Source organism: Cavia porcellus, unplaced genomic scaffold (assembly GCF_034190915.1).
Source record: "Cavia porcellus strain 051 isolate PalLab524CR breed Dunkin Hartley unplaced genomic scaffold, mCavPor4.1 scaffold_13, whole genome shotgun sequence".
Taxonomy (NCBI): domain Eukaryota; kingdom Metazoa; phylum Chordata; class Mammalia; order Rodentia; family Caviidae; genus Cavia; species Cavia porcellus.
In genome coordinates this window covers 31,162,931-31,183,194 of record NW_026947496.1, presented here as the reverse complement: position 1 = coordinate 31,183,194, position 20,264 = coordinate 31,162,931, and the positions used below count along the sequence as shown (strand labels likewise).

Below are 20,264 nucleotides of genomic sequence, written 5' to 3'. Positions count from 1 at the left end.
AAAATTTTTAAAAATTTAAATAACAATTTTAAAAATAAATGTTTTAAAATAAATAATGGTTTAAAAATAAATGTTTAAAATAATTAAACATGCTCCTGCTGGGAGACGCCCAGCAATTAAAAGATAGAGATTGTCAGAATGGCTCAAACACAAGTCAAATATACATGCTGTCTACAAAACAATCCACCTTAAATATAAAGACATATATAGATTAAAAGTAAAAGGACAAAGATATGCTATGATTATCATTAATCAAAAAAGCGAGAGTAGCTCTATTAATTTCTGACAAATCAGACTTTCAGAGATAAACAGAAACACTTCATAATAAAAGGACCAGTACTCAAAGAAGATATAACCACCCTTAACACATCTCACCTAAAAACAGGGCATTAAAATATGTGAGCAAAAACTCACAAACTGCATGAAGCAGATGGCCCACTATTATATTTGAAGCCTTCAATGCACTCCATTTAGGAGTGGTACATCCACAAGCAGAGATCTAGCAGGGCACAGCTGAACTCAATGCAGCAGCAATGAACTGGGTACAACTGACAACTATAGACTGTTTTATCCAACAGTACAACATACACTTGCTCCTCAAATTCACATAGAATGTTCTCTAAAGTAAACACAATCTGGGTAATCTGGGTACATAAAACATACCTCAGTAAACTTAAAAGAACACAAATCATACAATGTCTGGTCTGAGATCAAAAAGATACCATATGGCGCTGGAGATTTAGCTCAGTGGCATAAGTGCCTGTATGGCAAGCAGGAGGTCCTTAGTTCAATTCCTGATACCAAAAAAAAAAAAAAAAAAAAAAAAAAGATATCATATTAGCTAGCTGTAGAGGCACATGCCTGTCTGTGATCTCAGCAATCACGAGGCCGAGGCAAGTGGATCACCATGAGTTCAGGGCCAAACTGAACCACATAGCAAGACTCTGTACCCCCCCCCAAAAAGGGAATTATAGAAATATAACTGGAAATGTCCAAAAATACTTGAGATTAAATAACTCATTTCCAGATAATATAGATCAAAGAAGAAATTTCAAGAAAAAGTTAAAAGTTTTTAAAAATTAACAAATATTCTACTTATACACAAATATTAATTTGTGGGATGCAATGAAAGCAGTGTTTGTAAAAAATTACATCAACTTCAGCTGGGAATCTAAACTCTTACTCTAAAAAATAAGAAAAATAGAAATTGAATTTAAAAGTAGGCAGCAAAAATAATAATGCAAAAATCAATATGAGTGAAAAGAAAAAAAATCAATAAAACCAAAAGCTGGATCTTTAGAAAGATAAAAATGATTGGCCTTTTGTCAGTGAGGCTCTTCTGAGTGAAAAAGAGAGAAGACACAAATTATTGTCAGAAATGGAGAGACATTACTACAGACCCCATGGACATTAAAAACAATAGTATAACTCTGTGCCTAGATGAAATGAACCGACTATTTTACAGTCTACCAAAACTCTGATAATCAGATATAGACAATCTGAGCAAGTCCACCTGTATTAGAGAAATTGAATCGGGAATTAAAAACTTTCCCAAATAGAAAATATTAGAAGTATTTGCAGGTATTGTCATGGTTTATGTCTGTCTCCCCCAGGCCTCATACTTTTGCATTATGCATTTGTGATTGGTTCACTATCTATGGCTTGGACTGGGGGTGTGAGTGCTACACTGGCCTAGGGGTGGAGCCAGCATACAATGTAGTGGCAGGAAGAAGGTGTGTCTTGCTCTTTTGCTGGTTTCTGGGTTTCTGCCTTGCTGTTTGCAGCCACCATGAACTGCAGCCCCACCATGCCATCCTGCCTTGGAGCCAACTGAGTATGGACTGAAACCTCCAAAAACTGTAAAAAATAAACCTTTCCTTTCCCAACTTTGGTCATCAGGTATTTTGTTTCAGTGAGGAGTAAAAAGTAACTAAGACAGGTATATTCCACCAAACCCTTATGGAAGAAATTATACCAATTCTCTCTATCTTTTCCAGAAGATGGGAGAGCAAATATTTCCTAACTCATTCTATGAGGTCAGCATTACCCCCTAACACCAAAACTACACAAAGACAACATCAGAGAACAAAACTACAGCCAGGTGAATAGTGATGTATGCCTGCAATTCTAGCACCTGGAGAGACTAAGAGGATCAGAAACTCAATCCCTAGCCAGGCCAAGTCTTTAAAATTAAAAAAAAAAAAAAAAAAAAGCCAAAGGATAAAAAAAAAAAAACAAATAAAAACTAGAAAATGACATCTCTTGTGAACATATGCAAACTCTTCAGAACCCAGCAATGTATAACAAGGGTTGTAGACCACAATCAAGTGTGATTTTTTTCCTAATTATGTGGGGCTGGCTAGACAAATGTAAATCAATTAATGTAATCAATAACATCAACAGGCTAAAGAATAAAGTCATATGATACTATCAACAGGTGTAGTAAAAGCATTCCACAAAACCCAGCAACTTTCCATGAGAGAGACTATCAGCAAATTAAGAAAAGGAGAACTTCCTTAACTTGATAAAGAACATCTGCAACAAATTCACAAACCATAGTAATGGTGACACTCTCTGAACTGTCCCAGTAGGATCAGGAACAAGGTAAGGATGTTTTCTGACAACTCCTTTTCAATACTCCACTGAAAATCCTAGTTATTGCAAGAAGACAAGAAAAAGAAATAAAAAGCACAGGGATTGCAAAGGAAAAGATAAAATTGGGTACAAAAATCTGAACAAATCAACAAAACATGTAGAAGCAATTATAGCTAGACTACAAGATACAAAGTTAATATACAAAATAGTCTGTTCTCTATACTTAGCAAGAGACAAGTTCGATTTGAAATTTGAAACATAAAATAATTTAGTATCACCCAAAAGTGAAGTACTTAAGTTAAAAATCTAATAAAATATATCTAAGATCTGTATGAAGAAAACAACAAAACTGATGAAAGATATCAAAGAACTCAAAAAGAAATATTCCATGTTACAGATAAGAAGCTGCAATGCTGTCAAATACTAGTTTCCCCAACTTGATCTAAGGTTGAATGTCATTACAACCAAAATTCCAGCAAGTTGCTTTGTAACTATCAATAAACTAATCCAACATTCACATGCACAACACCAATAACAAAAAAAATTTAGAAATACCAATGCTGTCTTAGAGAAGAAAAAAATCAGAGGATTGTCCCCAGCCTAATTCAAAACATTATAATGTTACAATAATCACACAGCCCAGGACTGGCTAAAAAAACCCCAAACCAAAACAAAAAAGAAACTTAACAGAAAGCCCAGAGAAAGATACATGTAAATATAGTCAGCTGATCTTTGACAAAGTATCAAAAGAAATACAATGGAATATGATTCTTCCAAGGAACGGTTCTGGAACACACAAAACACAGGCAAACATATGGATCTAAACACAGACCTTACAACTTTCACAAAAATCAAAACCATAAAACTACTAGACAGTCACAAGGAGAAAATTCAGGTGACCTTGTGCTTGTAACTTTTTCAAGACAACACCAAAAGCATGGCCCATTAAAGAAACAATAGATATGCTACACTTCAATTAAATCTAAAATGTCTCTGCTCTGGGAAAGACACTATGCCAAGAGAATGAGAATATATGCCACAGACTAAAAAAATATTTGTAAAAAGCATATGATAAATGATTTTTACCCCATGTTATGGTCTGTGTCTAGATGTCCCCCTAATTGCCTCATGTGGTCATAGGGTTTTTTGGAGGTAGATAAACCTATAGTGATGGTGCAATGATGGGATTAAGGGTGCTGGGATTAAGTCCTACACCTGGGTAGCCTGCATTCAAAGGACAAAAAGAAATCTCTCTCTCTCTCTCTCTCTCTCTCTCTCTCTCTCTCTCTCTCTCTCTCTCCCTCTCTCCCTCTCTCTTCCTCCCCCTCCCCCTCTCCCTTTCTCTCTTCTCTCTGTCTGTCTCTCTCTCTTGTTGCTTTTGCTGTCTTCTGCCTGCTATGAATTGTTTTCCTCTATGAAGCCGCCCTGCCTTAGAGCCAGCTAATCATGGACTGAAACCTCTACAAACTGTAAACTAAATAACCCTTTTCCCCCTTAACATTGGGTCTAAGCAATGAGCAAAGTAACTAAGACACACCAGTACATTTATATGCAAAACTCTTAAAACTCAACAAACTAAAAAATAACAACTCAAGACATGGGCAAATGACTGAAATACCTCATCAAAGGTACACATATGACAGAGGCCATTTGAAAAGGTGCTCCATACATATGTTATCAGGGAATTGCAATTTAAAACTACAGTGAAATATTACTACACACTTACATATAAGAAATTCTAGAACAGTGACAACATCAAATGTTGCTGAGAGTGAAAAATGGAGCAGCCACTTTGGAGGATAGTCTGGTAATTTCTTATAAAACCAAACATATTCCTACCATATGTTGTGCTCCTTGATATTTACTGAAATGATTTGAAAACTTATGCCTACACAAAAACCTGCACATGGGTATTTATAGTAGCTTTATTCATAATTGCCTAAACTTGGAAGCAACCAAGATGTCCTTCACAAGGTGGATGGAAAAATAAACTGTGGTACATCTAGACAATGGAATATTATTCAGTGCTAAAACAAAATGTGACATCCAGCCATGAAAGATACAAAGAAATCTTAGGTACAGTAAAAATAGTATATGATTTCAACTGTATAATATCCTGCAGAGAGAGGGATAAACAGAGCACTCAAAATCTTCTGTGATACTACAATGATGGGTTCATTTGTTATAACTTGTCATAGTTTCTTTCTCATTGTTGGAACGAAATACCTGACACCTACAAGTTAAAGGAGGAAAGGCGTACTTCAGCTCATAGTGTGCAGAGGTTCTGGAGTCGGTTGGCTCCAAAACAGGATGGCATGGAAAAGGGGCATGACAGAGGAGAAAGAGCTCAAGACAAGGCAGGCAGGAAGCAGCAAGTCTTCCTCCTTCTTGCTCTTTTATTCAGACCTATTGTTGGTGCCACCCACAGCCAAGATGGGTCCTTCCCTCTGTTAAGTCCATCACCCACATGAGAGCTATGATAAGCCAACCAGTGGACTTATCTAGTATCACACACCCATGATCCAGTCACTCTCAAAAGCCCCACCCATCAATGCATGAAGCTCTGGGGGTCATCTAGCTACAAACCATAACATAATTGTTATAGGTTAAGTGTCCCCACAAAGTCTCATGTAGACATGAAAGCAACTGAGTCTAATATTTGTAATTGGCTTACTGTCTAGTGCTGGGATTGGTGGTGGGGCTTGGAGCTGTACCTGTGCAGCGGCAGGAAGTATGTCTTTCCCTCTTCTGCCCTTGTTGCTTTTGCTGTTTGTGGCCACATGAATGGTTGCCCCTTAGCCATGTGACCCTGCCTTGGAGCCAGCTGAGTATGGCTAAAACTTGCAAAAAATTGTAAGCCAAGCAAACCTTCACTGCTTTAATTTTGGGCATCAAGTATTTTGTTTCAACAATGACAAAACACTAATCAAAATAACAATTCAAAGAATGTATACCATTAACAGCCAGCCCCAGTGTGAACTCCAGGTCACAGCCTGGAGGCCAGTGGATCCTCAGACAATCACAAATAACCCTCTCTGCGCAGGATGTCAAAGTGAGGGAGGCTGTACCTATGGAGGGACTGGGGGCACATGGGAACTCTCCATGCCTTCCCCTATTTTGCTGTGAACCTAAAACATAGTCTATCTTTAAAATTTCATGCACTAATACATACATTGTATGTTTTGTTTTATTCTATTTTTGGTTTCAACAAATCCGGGTCACCTCCCACAGACTTTTTATTTTACCACCCGCAAATGGAGGTGATAAAAAAAAAGTGAAGCAGTGCTCTAGGTCGTGTCCAGCTGGTCCTTGGAACCCAAGCTCCATGCTTTAAAGTCAGGCCATTTGCAGTGATTGGGACACAGGGCCCTGGTATAGTACCTGGAGGCAGAGTCTCCATGCTCTGTGCTTTTTCATCTCCATTGCTGTGATGAAGGTCTTTCTTTTTAATAGGGTCAATTTCATTCCAGTCCTCCTGGGGAAACAAATACACCAAGTGAGCCTGTTGGTTCCGAGCACAATATCAATCATCAGTTCCATACATTCTGTGTTTCTATGCCAGCTCTGGGGACATATGGCAAGCAGGAAAAGCCCATCCTAATGGCCCTTCTGCAGAGTCATTAGGTGATCAGAATGCATGGGGGTGGCCTTTCTACCATGGAAGGATTTCAGTGGAACCCCCAATGCTCTGAGGGTAAGGAAGACAGGGATACAAGAGGTCAAAGGCTCTGACCTGAAGTGGTTCTCTGACCCTCAGATAGTTTATGGCACCTCCCCAGGGTTCCTCTGAACTCCACCAAAAGTGTAACCAGACCCTACTGACTAGACACCAGGGGGAGGTCCCATGAGTCACAGTGGCACTGCCATGGACACACCTGCAGATAGGACCCCCATGCAAAACCCAAGACCTGAGTTTTATGGAATTCATCTCATTCGTCTGGGGGAACAATTTACTCTAATACATGAAATAACAGTTCCATAACCACAGAACTAAATGTATCTTCTACTCACTTGGATTTGATTTCTGTGAGTAAAATAAGAAAGATCTATACATAATACAAACCAGAAACATCCCATGGGTGCAGCGTTGTGATCTGGTCATTTCCTGAACAGATGCCCCTGGATGCTGTCCTCCCTGAGGGCTCTACCAGCTGGCCAGGGGTTCTGGCACCCAAGAGACCAGGGTGGGCTGCATGCCTTATGTGATACTAGCTCTCTGACACATAAGTGGTATCTGCAAGGAGTGGTCCTCAAGCATTTGTGCTATGGGGTCCAGGCCACAGGTTGCTCTGCTGATAATTTGCCTTTCTGCTTGAAAGGCATAGTAAATAGAGGGAAACCAGCCGGCCTCCAGTCTCCTCCCATTTCTCCAATAGCTTTTCCTCCATGGCCCACTCTAGTGTGCTGACTGAGTTTGGCAGAAGGGCACACAAGAGAGAACCAGAATCCCAAGGCTCCTGGCTCTGCTACTGGCCTTGAGGTCTCTTATCAGGCCCTCAGCCACATTGTACTTTGCAAAGCCCAAACCCACACAGTAACAAATGTCCTGGATTACATTTATATCCCAATTTTAAAACTTTCTCACTCTAAAAAGATTCTGAAAAGATATGTATAACTAGCTTTGAGATCGTTTGGTTATAAATAAACTTCCAATTTACTACTGGCAATGATTTCACAGCAACCCTCATGAATTGCAGCAGTAAGGGAATCTAACTGACCAACCAGCTTCACAGCAGAAGGACTCTGTGTGAAGACTAAATCAGCAGGTTTAATGAAGCTGCCAAGTCATGCTGGTGAACTTTTAATTAAGCACTGATTTCTATTTTGTCACTAGCTTGTAGCATTTTGTGGCTGATAATTTCCCCCCATAGGCATCTGGCTTCCAACATACACTGTCTACTGAATCAAACTATTTAACCTTATAGTTGAGAAAAACCAAAAGCCAATCTTGCTCCTGGGGCTGTGCCTCTATAATCAAGTCATTATCTCTGGCATTTACCAAATCAATCTTTTCAGGTCAACTATCAGCTTTCTGAAAAAGTCAACATTTTTTTTTCTTCACGTAAGGGGGCCTTCCCTTTCCCCACTCTCTCCAAGAGGCACACCAACTACAAACTCATGCTGGGATAAGACCAGGCAGGAGGACTAGAGCTCTCTATGGGCACTGCTCAGGCAGCAACAACTCTAGCATTCAAAACTCCTGTCTTACAAGGAGGACTCCAGATCAGAGAAGCTAAACAACTTGTCTAGGTCACACCATTGCTAAGAGGCTGAAGTTGTCTCTGAAAAGTAACATGAGTGGCTGGCTGTAAGGCACAGCCTGACAAGGCTGGCTATAGTCTAGACCACCAGGAATCTGAAGGTCAGGAGATGCCACTGGGGCTCTGGATGCACACATCATTCATGTTGATAAGCAAAGACCAGAAGGATAGGCGAGTAGACCGAGCACAGCCAGCCAGGAAGAGCCCACACTGGAAGGACTGGGGATGAAAGAGGAGCAGCTAGGCCAATGCTGTGGGCATCTTTAAGTTACTAGCTTCTTTGAAACTGCCTTGGCCCAGTGGAAGCAGATCAGTTTACAGAAACCTAGATTTTTCAAAATCATTGCCTGTGCACAAGCATGTGGTATTCAAGAGGACCCCAGGACCCCGCCAGGCACCAGAGTTGTCCCCTATTTCTCCTGCTTGCCCAGAGCACAAAGTATAGTTGCTCAAAAACAAGTGCATCTGAAAAGAGTCCTTGTCCTGCTTACTCTGCTTTCACTGGCTCTGCCACTTCCCAGAGGAAGGTGTTTCCACAGCCTCCCACAGTCACACACATCAGCTCTGCCTAAAAACAGCAAGGTACCAGATGCACAAGTACAGAGAAGGCTCGCACACCTAGGATCCATTGGCATCCAGGCTGGCCACCAACAGCTGAATGCTTTCTCCCTTTAGGAGGGAAATGACACACTGACAGATAGGTCCCCTTTGCAGTGAAGAGTGTGAACTGGCTGAGATTAGAAAAGGTCTGTGTAGTTTACATTGGATCAGAAGCTGCAATGAATTCAAAGCCTGAAATCCGGTGAGCCTGCTCTGGTTCTCAGGACACAAGTCCAGGGTCCTGGCTTTCAAAGCATGTGCAGAATGACTTACCACAGGGAGACAAGACGCATCAGAAACATGTACAAAAGAGAGAGCCAGGAGTTCTCACAGAAAGCTGAGCTCTGTTGGGAAGATTCTGCCAGAGGTCTGGGATTTGCTCTTAGCCAAATCAAGAAACATCATGCAGAGGAGGCTGCTGGCTGTGTGCCTTTACCACGTGAGCCAGAGTGCCGGACACATCCACGTGCCACCCCAGAGAGAACCAGTGGCCTGAACTAGGGATTCTCTCCCAGACAATGAGAGCTTGAGCTTCCCTCCTCCCACTAATTAACTTACCATCCTTGTAGTTATGGTTATCAGATATCTGTATGTGGTCCTGTCCGCCTTGTTCTTACATGGTGCATAAAAGACACAGTCTAAGCCAGAATTAAGGCCCTGCACAAGGCCCTGGACTTGCAACTCTTCTCACCATCAGGATTAGATGGCCCAGGTGCCATATGCTCCATCTCCAAATACATAAACTACCAATGATATTTTAATGGCACTGTCTTCCGAAAGAGTAGTTTATCGAAGTCATAATTAAAACAACTTCCTTTGTTACAATTCCAACTACAATTGTCTCTGTTATGAAATAAGAATAAACAAAAAGTGAGCATGATTACTGCCAGAGGCCTTGATACCCTTCTCCACAGGACTGTTCAGTGTGTCCCAGCACAGTGGCTGGCTCCCCAGAGGACAGGGAGGCACACCAAAAGCAAAGAGACACCAAGGATCTGTCCCTCCTGCCATCTCATCTCATGAAATGGTACAGCGAGTGTCCTGTGGAAAAGAGGAACTCAACTCTGTCTTTGAGAAGAGGGTCTTCAGAGAACTGGTACATGATTACCTAAAGCCACTACATTTACCTATTCCTAAAACTCTATGGTAGTGGAGATTTGTCCAGACCACCCTAAGGCAAGCAGGATGCTGCTATACTGGAAAGCTACTCATGCATGCAAGCCAAGGGCTGAGTCACAGAGGCCAGTTTTTCTCGCACTGAGCCCTCACTGAATCCAAAGTAAAAAAATCACCACCTGTACTAACATGTCTGACCTATGAAACGCCACACAAAAACACGCTTCAACACATAAACCAGGTGAAAAATGAAGACTAAATGCCACGTATGCTATTAAATGGCCAAGGCTGCCTTCACATAATTTAAGTGGCTAACGTATTTTTTAACAGAGGTATAAAAATATTACTGTGGAAGAAAAAATAAAATAGGCTGTTTTTAAGTCTGCCCTGCTGAAATACATTCTGTCACTGCTAAATTATTTCAGCTACTAGCCCATATGCTCAGACACAGATCAGAACAAGAAACCAAAAATAACTCTGAGTGACAATTTGATTCCTTTCTCATCAACTGTCTACCTTTCACTGTCGGTAATTACCGTCATGGCCAATCCATACAGCGACTCTTTTTAAAGTCATGTCAGTAGATAAAGAGAGGTGACAACATAGATTTTCCTCTCAAGAGGAGACACAGCAAAGCTAAGATCAAATTCAACAAAATACCATTTAAAAGAATTTGAGATAGATAAGCAGGAAGCTGAGAACAAGAATTCAATAACCAGCCACAGTTATCCTAATGGAGTCCATGGAGCCTCTGAGGGACCACTGGTAGCTTCTCAGAGCACACACTTGCTGACAGAGGTGCAGAAGACATCTGCAGGACCTCTCAGAGAAGTGAGCCATGGCCACATTGTCACCAGCCCCATGTCCACTCTCATGGTAGAGTTGTTGTATACCAGCCAACCAACAGACTGAGAAAGGCCCCATACTGCCTGGGAGGGGCCTTGCAGCTGGACCCAGAAGCACTGCAAAGTGTCTCTCAGAACCAGTGGCCCCATCCTCTGTACACACAGGTCTCTAACACACAGAGAAGATTGGTTTTTGCTTGTAAGTTAAGGATCACACTGAAAACAGTGGCTTAGCTGAAGAGGAAAAGTGGTACCTTCCTCCTCATCGCCATGAGTATAGGAAGGAAACACACCTTAGCAGCCACAGGCACACTTCATGGGTCCCTCAAATTGCTCGATGCTTGTCTGGAATCACAGTGGTGGGCAAAGCAGAAGTGACCGCTTCCATCTTATCCCTGTGGGAAGGGAATGGCATGGCTGGAAGGACAACAGATGCCTTAACTGTTTCCAGAACCTTCACTGGATCAAGAACCAAAGGACATAAAGACAGAATCAGAGTTGGGCAGAGCAAGGAAAGGCCCAGTTTCAGGGTTGGTTCTGCCCCAGCCATGAGATCACTACCCTGAGGACAAGATCCAGGCTGGAGGTCTCTGAGACACAACCAGCAGTTGAAATACCCATCTTATCCATAAGCACTCATTGGCTCCTGCCTGATGACACTCTCCTGAGCTCAAACCACTTGACACACACATATCCTCCCTCACAAAGAAGAAACACATGACGGTAAAGATCATTCCTCGCCTATGTTACCCTGTGCTCAGAGAAAAACCACTGAGAGATTCCACACGGTCTCAGTACCAAGGCCACGAACTACAGGTGTTGCTGTCCCTCTTGACCACAAACCCTGCTAACACACAGACAGCTTAGCATACTGTCCTGTACTGACTCCATTCACACTAAACTGCCTTCATTAGCCAAATCTTCCCCCTCCAAATCCCTGCAGCCACATTCAGATGCAGTGGCCAGCAGTAAGCTGGCCTATCGTGTCCAGAACCTCTGGTACCTGAAACATACCATGTAAGGTTTGGAAAAGTACTGGCATGGCTGATCTATCTCCATCACCTCAGACAACTCTGATGCCTCTTTAGGCTTCAGTTTCCTAGTAAGAAATATGGTAATTAAAAAAACAACTATCCTGCCCTTGAAAGGACGTACTGACAGGACTCCATAACCATAAGATGTAATACGACTGAGATACCAGGCTCTATCACCAAGGCCATTCGTATTAGCTTTCTCAACACTTGAGATATAATATCCAATACTTAAAGAAGGAGAGGTTTAATGCTCTCAGTTTCAGTCCGTGACAGGCTGACCCTAAAGAGAGACACCATGGAAGAAGGCAACGTGGAGCAAAGCTGCTTAGTTCATGGTGGCCAGGATGCAGAGCAGAGGAAGAGTAGCAGAGCAGAACCTGGTAAGGGGCCAGACATAGATCCCAAGGTCACGCCTCCAAGACCTAGAAACACCAAGAAGCATGCTTCACCAATCCCCAGGTTGGACCTCAAAACTATTAAGTTAAAACTAATCCAACTCCAACTGGAAACGCAATAATCCCTCTTCAAAAAGTCAATAGTTGTAGCATTCTTCAGAAATCCAGGTCCAAGTCCCAATGGTGTAACTTTTTCCTTTCCTACCCACAGTTCATTCACGGACTTGCTGAAAAAATATATTTTACTTCTGTGATCTTTATCTCCTGAACTCACAACCCAGTTTAACCATGAGAAAAAAATATGAATCAAAACTCACCTCAAGGACATTCCACAAAATCCTTAATCAGGATTCCTCCAAATTGTCAAAGTCATCAAAAGACAAAACAAAATGACAACATCATCACAGAAGAAAAGTCTAACAAACTGTGACCACAGTCAAGATCAAGAGCACTGGAGAAGAAAGGAAGACTAAATGCAGTGTCCTGGATGTGAGTGTGAGCAAACGGGAGGGCAAGAAACACTCAGAAACATCAATAAAGCATGAAGTGGGTTAATAGTAACATCTACATTGGTTCTTTGACACAAAGCACCCACTAATGCAAAATTTTAGTGACTAGAAAACATGATATTTGAGTATAAGAGAAGTCTCTACAATTCTCCCAATCTTCCTATAAATTTAAAGTTTAAAAGAAAAACTGCAAATAAAATACATGTGTATAGATTTTATTTATGTAACAGAAAAATAATTTCATTCAATTTTCTTGGGATAACTCCTGTCAACTATGTGTGTCTGGAGTGACTGTCATTTTTAATGGCAGTTTTAAGGTCTTTCCAATTCCTTTCCCTTCAAGGGAACTAAGGTATAAGTCACTTGTTAAGTGCTGACTTTAAAACCAATTCTGCAATGAGGATGATTAGCCAGCTTTAGGGAATGTGGACAAGGCCTCACAATAATCTGTTTTACACCATAATCCTCTTTCTAGAGCAACCAATCCACTCAAACTCCATGCCTACAATAGATGACCCATGGAGAGGCAGCTAGCGGAGAAGAACGCAGGCAGCCATCAATGGGCAGCCTTTTCTTACAGCAGCTCTGAGTAAGAGTACACGACACAGGTCAGTTCTGGTACCCCTCCTGAAGGCAAGAAGCAGCCCCCACAAAGAGCTGGACACTTGTCACTCCATCAGCCCCTGGGCCCATTCCGTAACACTTTCTCCTAATCATCAACAGAGAATAGCTCTCCTGTGGAGGGAATCAGGATCCTGTGTGACTGGGGCGGGTGGGGGGAGTCCCCTGCCCTGCTGAGGGTATCAGATAAAGCCTTTTTCTCAACTACAGTCCACTTCTTGCTCTGGGCTTCCCAACTTTAGCCGAAACACATTCTCTTTGAAGAATGATACATGTTGGCAAACTTGACTGAACTGTCTTTTCACAAACATACACCAATAAAAAAATAAATAAATTTTTTAAAAGGTGTTTTGGTAAATGATTTCCCCTATGACTTGGGTAAGAATCAATCCTATTTTAATCCCACCTGGTAGTGGCACCTAGAGATGCTGACAGAGCCCAGGCAGCAGCGCAGCAGTTAGCAAGGGTGTGGACTGCATTCTGGGCTGGCCATGTCTGCAGCATGGCAGTATTCTGACTCCTATCCCACCTGCACTATCTCACTTCCAGTCCCGCACAATCAACACCAAGATTTGGTTCTGTGAGGCAGCAGCCTGACTGCCATGTCCATGCCCCACAAAGCTGCCCCCTCTGCTGTTACCCACAAGCTAATCAGTCACAAGGCCATGCTGCAATGCCACCTTGTCCCTAGTAGGTGCCCCTACAGAGGGCTTGGCCTATAGCCTGGCCAGCTGTCAGCTAAGGCAGAAGCACTGCAGATCATCAGCCTCCAAACAATGTGACCCCAAGGGCCAGAGTGGAAAAACTTCTGAGAATTTTACCCTAAATCCTCAGATCCAGGAGGCTTGCTTGTACCCCAAGGCATGCACAGGAGAACCTGGTACTGGCCACACACACACACCTGCAGCGCTAACCTGGCCCATTGTATCCTTTCACTCCCTGTGACCCCACTAGGTCAAACACAGCAGTCTCCTGGCCTGGGTGCCCTTACACCAGCATCCCCTTTTCACAGTCCCACAGAGCTCAGGCTCCATGTTCTTATTGGGAGCATCAGAATGAGGTCTAGATGTAGGAAGAAGGAAACAAGCAGGGAAGACAGGGGAGAAGAGACCCCTTCCCAAAGCTGCCCAGGGAGAGACGGGCAGGACCACAGCATCCAAGCATGGGGCATGGCAAGATGCGTATGTGCTTCACTAGCTCCTGGGCTGCCTCCCACCTGCACTGCCCTGACATCCTGCAACCAGCCAAGTCTGCGCAGTCTGAGGGCTGGGGAAACAGGCATATGAAAACCTCCCTCTTGTCCTGCCTGTCTGTCAGTAAGCAAAATGATGGTGGTCCATGTGGGTCTTTCAGAAACACAGTGAATGCGGCTAAAGACCAGAAATGCAAAGGTAAGGCCCCCCTCACAAAAGGACCACCTATGTACCCAAGGAGACTCAGTGAGGCTGCAGGGGACACTTCTGCAGAACAAGCTACAGTAAATGAGACATAAACTGCTTCTTTTCATTCATTTAAAACTCACATGCCCTCCATAACATTCTCACTTTGAAGGTCTAGTAGCTACTAATCTCCACCCCTCATAGGACTTTGTTTTATTAAATCCAAATTCTCCTATCACAAAGGATCAGTGTCTCCCAAGCCCATTTTACAGGCAATACAGGGGAGACCCTATTCTCACCACACTAAGCAGGACAGTCGTCCCCAAATGTGAGGGATATGTATCAGAACCCCACCGTAACCTCCACCCCTAGGAGGATCGCCAAGTTTAAGCCCAACCTAAGCAATTTACTTAGGCACTTAGGGAGATCCTGCCTCAAAATAAAAGAAAGGGCTGGAATGCCAGGTGTGGGGGCACCCGCCTGTAATCCCAGTATTTGGGAGGCTAAACCAGCCTGAGCACATAGTGTCTGTCGCCTTGTCTCAAAGGAGGATGGGGGGGGGGGGGAGCCAGGAGTGTAGCTCAGTATGAAAGCCCCGGGTTCAGTCCTCAATACAACAAAAGAGAGGAGAGAGGAGGAGCCGGTGAAAGGGTTTTGGCCCAGACCAGACACTGTAGCCAGAAAAAACCTCAGCGGGAACCAGGGAGCTCCTAACTCCCCCGCCCCTAGAGATTTACCTGTAACTCTGTCTACCCCCACCCTTAGGAATCTGCCCCTGGCGTCAAACGTGTGCCAGTGAAATACCTGTGCATCTCTAATGGCCCTAGGGCACTACCCTAAGCTTAGGCTACTTAGGCCTACTTAGGCCTACTTGGGCCACGTGTCTGCGAGATCACTGGACTCCAGCGGCTGGGGGGTGTTGGTTATCTCTCTCTATGTTCTCAGAATAAAGGCCTCTTTTGTTTTATACTTCATATCTTTTGGAAATAATCCTATCAGAAGGGAATGGAGGGGTAAGGATGAAAGGATAGGAGGAGAGGAAAGGGAAGGAGGGGAAAAAGAAAGGAAGAAAAAGGTAAGGAGCGAGGGAGGGATCCATGTTCCAGGGTTCTGGTGGCCACAGAAACTTCCTTTCCCTTATCTCCCAGTTACACCCTAGGATTTGTACAAACTTACTATAATGAACTAACCCAAAATCAGGAATAAATTTTATGCACAAGTACTGCAGCATTATTTATAGGAGAAAAATACAGAATTTAAAATATTCTACACTAAAAGGTTACTAAAAGGTTCCTTAAGAGAACATCATGCAACCATTAAAATAAAAGATCATATACATATGCAAAATACTTAAGTTAAAAGAAAACACAGGAGACAAAATTTTATGTGCACAATGAAACAACGATACAAAAATGCTTATCTGTATGGATTAGCCTGAAATTAAAGGCAAGGAAATAAAAATGGTTGTGCTACAGTGAAAATATGTTGAGCGTTGTTTCTACTTTTCCAACTTTCTTCCATGTTCTTAAAATTACTTTCATGCATAATTTTAAAATCTAGCATCAACATGCTATAGTTAGAATTCTGAACCATGCAGCATCTGATGGCTGACTGCATCTGACCTGTGGCTGGGCTGCCCACACTGCCCCATCACGGGCAGGCTCAGGTGGCACTCCAGTACCAGGAGCCCTTCTCCTCCACAGGCTCACAGTGCTCCCTGCTGACTTAGGCAGGACAGGCTGGCACTACCAGATTCAGCAATTCCAGACCCATTTCTTCAGTATGCACTGCTTTTCCTACTTACTGAATCTTTGTTTTTTCCAAAGTGATCCTATGCTCATGGCCAGTTAGACCTTAAACTTCAGGGAATACCAGGCACTGGTAATACTTTGACCAGTGACTATATTCATAGAGTGAACTAGAGATATCTCCCTCATGCAACTTGCCACAAGCTCGATGTTGCCACTGGTACCACTACCTCCATGGGACTCACACTGGGCCAAGCACCACCAAGAGACTCACTGTGTTCTAGTGCTGTTATGTGCATGGTTCCCCATATCCTTAGGTACAGACTAATGTCCTTACAGAAAAGCTGTGAGAAAGCTAAGACATAAAAGGAAGAACGCAGGGCACACAGCCACAGGCAGGATCTGGCCAGCCCACAGTCCAGGTCAGCTTGGGTTTGGTATGACGAAACGGTGCACACAGTAGAACTGGTAGACCCATTAAGCACCTCCTCATATCACACGTACCTACTGGTATTCTGACATAGGTGGGCCCTGCTCATCTTCCCTGTCACTAATATTCTATTTATAGGTCCTCAAACACTGTTTCAGGACTCTACACAGTCTGACCTGGCCCTAATGGGAGAGCTGAGGTGAAGGTGAATTATTCAAGCAGTTCAGGTTTAAAGGCAAACTCAAACTCCTGCTCTGGTGCCCTCCAGCAACAGGAAGGAATCAAGTCTTCCATTTAAGAACTATTAGCACATGCTTGACAAGTTAGCAAGGTCTGACACAAAGGAGAATTTTAACCAAAACAGCTCCAGGCTTTTGGGGTTATCAGTTACTCAGCACTCCACCTTGCAGCAAAGAAAACAGTGTAAGTCAGAAAACAGGCTGCATTGAGATTAATCAGCACCAGAGACTGTGTACACTACCTCATTTTAAACAAGCAACAGTGGTGGAAAGAAAGTGCATTATGGCCATTTCATGAAGATGAGAAAAAGGGAGTGTGACCAAGAGCAAAGCAGTCAGCGATTACATCTGACCAATCTGTTCTCCAACTAACCACCAGAGTATCTTACCAGAGATCCAATTTCTAGTACTAAATCCTCAACTATGTTATTAAGGAAATGAGTCTCGGATTAGAAATAGCCATACTTTTCCATGGAGTGACATGCCTGCAACTTGATCACTCTGGAAGGCTGAGACAACAGATCACAAGTTCGAGGCCAGCCTGGGCAATTTAGTGACACTCTAGTCTCAAAAATACAATTTTAAAAAAAAGGGGGGGATATAGCTAAGCCCAAAGGCCCTGGATTGAAACCCCAGTAACACAGAAGAAAGCAGAAAGAGGACAAGAGAGAAACAGCTGTTTTCTTGCCACTCCCTGATGGAGAACTGGAGCTGGACTCTGGAAAGCATCACAAGAGCTGCTCCAGCAACGATGCCAGCAGGAACAGGACAAGGAGAGGCTTGATGTGCATCTGAACACTAACTGTCCTCTTAGAATACACTTGAGACCACTGTCTGGGAGGAGACTAGGCCAAGTGTCCAGATGGAAGCCAGTTAACATCATGGAATGTGAAGTCCAGGACACAAGAGCCCCATGGCCAGCAGAAGAACCTCCAAGCTGACCACAAGATTGTGAGAAGTGATCATTCACTCCTGGTTTTGGGTAGGTTTGTGGGACAGCAACAAGAAACTGAGACATGGGTAAAAAAATCCTTACCTACAGCTTCATGGGAAATGAGGACCAGATGTTTATTGCTATAGGAATATTGAGGTACAGAGGGCCTGCGCATGGGCAGGTCCAACAGCTCTGAGCTGCAGGTACCACCTCTAATATAAGCAATTTCCTCATTTACACAATCAGAGATGTGGTGATATAAGGCATGGCAGCTTAACCCAGCTACCTCAGACACTCTTCGTAGGAAGGTACTTTTGCCACAGAATAGTGATAGTTAATGGCTACTGTACAGGGTGGTGGGTTCCTGGTGCTGGGTCCACCATACCCCACAGATACAGTAACACCAGGAACTGTTGTTCACTCCTGGGTGAACCCTGCACACTGATAGCAATATCCTTGGCTATGACATGGCTGCTGGGTTGGAGGCAGCCTTGATGGAAGAACATTAAGGGAGAATTGCTAGGAGGTGATAGCCCACTGATAAAGTACCTGGACTCAAAAGGCACCTTTAGGCAGGGATGAGACTGCCCAGCCCTCAGCAATCATTCTAGAAGGCACATCAGCCAGTGTTCCAAAGCCAGAAGCAAGGCACAGACAAAAGGGTTCCAACAAGGGCCAGCTACACTATCATGGTCCCAGGGCCCTTCAGTCCAATGCCTCTCTGATAAAGAAGCAATTCAAGGAAGTGGAGGCAGTCAGTGCATACAGAACTAGTTGGTGGGTGGTGGATGGACTTGGCATCCTTCCCTGGAACATAGCAACGACAACCAGTTGGTCCTATCTCATGCGAGCCATGGAGGTCACCATCTGACCACCATCTCTGGGTGTGGGCCTTAGGAGTCACGCAAGCAGAACAACCTTCCCTTCCCCTCTGAGAAAAGCTACACTTCAGTCTTTAATCCCTACACATCAGGAAATGCAGAAAGGTCTCCATCTGCTCCAGCCTCATCCTGAAATGTCTCCTTTTCCTAATCCTCCTGGTCAACTCAAAAGAGCACTAAACATTTCGATAGAAGAGATCTGGCCTCATGTGCCAAGATGGAAGCCATGTGTTGTCACACACTAAAGAAAGAGCAGTAACTAGGGACAGAAAAGAGGATGTTCCTGGATACCTGAGCCCTCATACCATCAGAAAGGGTACAACCCACCCAAGGGTGTATGTCTCCCTTCTAGAGTCAGGTAAAGTCAGAGGATGCCCACAGATGATGTTACAGGGGGTGTTCTCTTCAATGCTCTGTTTCAACCACTTCCCTCTATCCAAAAAAGCAAAAGCAGTGTTGGAGGTACCAGGTACAAATCCCTGCCCAACTCAGATGATTACTGGGATCAACACACTGCTGTGGATAGCCCAGGGCTGCCAGGTTGAGTGCATCTCAGAAAGACAGCCTTTTGGGCTTGGTTCTCCTTTGCTCTCTGCCTACGCTGTGTACAGGCAGATCATATTCATCTGACTTATCTGAAGATTAACAGCATAAAATCCTTCCCTGTGACAAGTGCTCCCAAGGAATAGCACAGGTAGAACAGATGGAGAACACTACTGGTTTACAGACCCAATCTGGTATGTCTGGGAAAACGTGTACCCAGAGCAGCCCAAGCTTGATCTGAGGGGCAGCTCCAGCTAAGTAGTCCAGCCCCTCAGCCACCTGGGCTTCTGCTGAAGTCAGACTCTCAGAGGCATGCTCACATAAAGTCAGAGATCCCCAAACAGAAATATTATGCAGCTCACAGGTCTTGAATATCACCTGGTCACAGTGTCTCAGGAGATCTAGTGTTCATTCCTAATTTTATTTTCCCAAAATAAAAATTGGTGATTTTATGCCTTAGTTTCTCTATCTGTAAGAAAAGGTCACTGGCCTTTTAGTCTCTCCAGGCCACCTCTGTGTACTGGAGCCCTGCAGGAGGCCCTGGCTGCCTCCCACTTTGTAGCTCCCATGTATCCACATGAGCTGCACTGTCACCCTGGCCCGGCTGCCTGGCCTCCCCAGGGCCTCGAGGTTGCCACATCTGTATAAATGCTCCCAGCAACCCAAGTCAGACTCCACTGTTCACACAGCTCAGTCTGACTTGTAACATCCCAGTTCTCCACATGTGACATGATTGTTCCCAATTCATCAACCTGGCCTGTAACTTTTAATGTACAATTTACTCCAGTTCTGTGAGTTTTGCCAGTTGCATAGTCATGTAACCACCACCACAGAACAGTTACAACCCCCAGAGAGATTCTCCAGCATATCTCTCTTGTTAACCTCCTCCCCCAGCCCCTGCAATCGCTAATCTGCTTTCTTTCTATCATGTTTCAATCATTTTCCAGTCACTAGGACAAAATATCTGACATCCAAAATTTAAAGGAGAGGTTTATTTTGGCTCATGATTTCAGTTCATGGCTGGCTGACTCCAGGCAGAAACAGTATGGTGGAAAGGCCTTGGCAGAGGAAGAGGTAATCAATCCATAGAGTCAGAAAGCAGAGAAAGAGTAGAGGACCAAGGACAAGAATACA

General features: G+C 43.7%; 1 protein-coding gene across 1 annotated transcript in view; it reads right to left on the bottom strand.

Moving 5' to 3' along the window:
* The window catches only part of Galnt2 (polypeptide N-acetylgalactosaminyltransferase 2), a 144,149-nt gene that overhangs the window by 60,566 nt on the left and 63,319 nt on the right, over positions 1 to 20,264 (bottom strand). Inside the window, exon 2 of the mRNA XM_003473487.5 lies at positions 5,977 to 6,070. Within this exon, the coding sequence (XP_003473535.2) occupies positions 5,977 to 6,070 (94 nt within the window). The remainder of the gene's footprint in view (positions 1 to 5,976; positions 6,071 to 20,264) is intronic.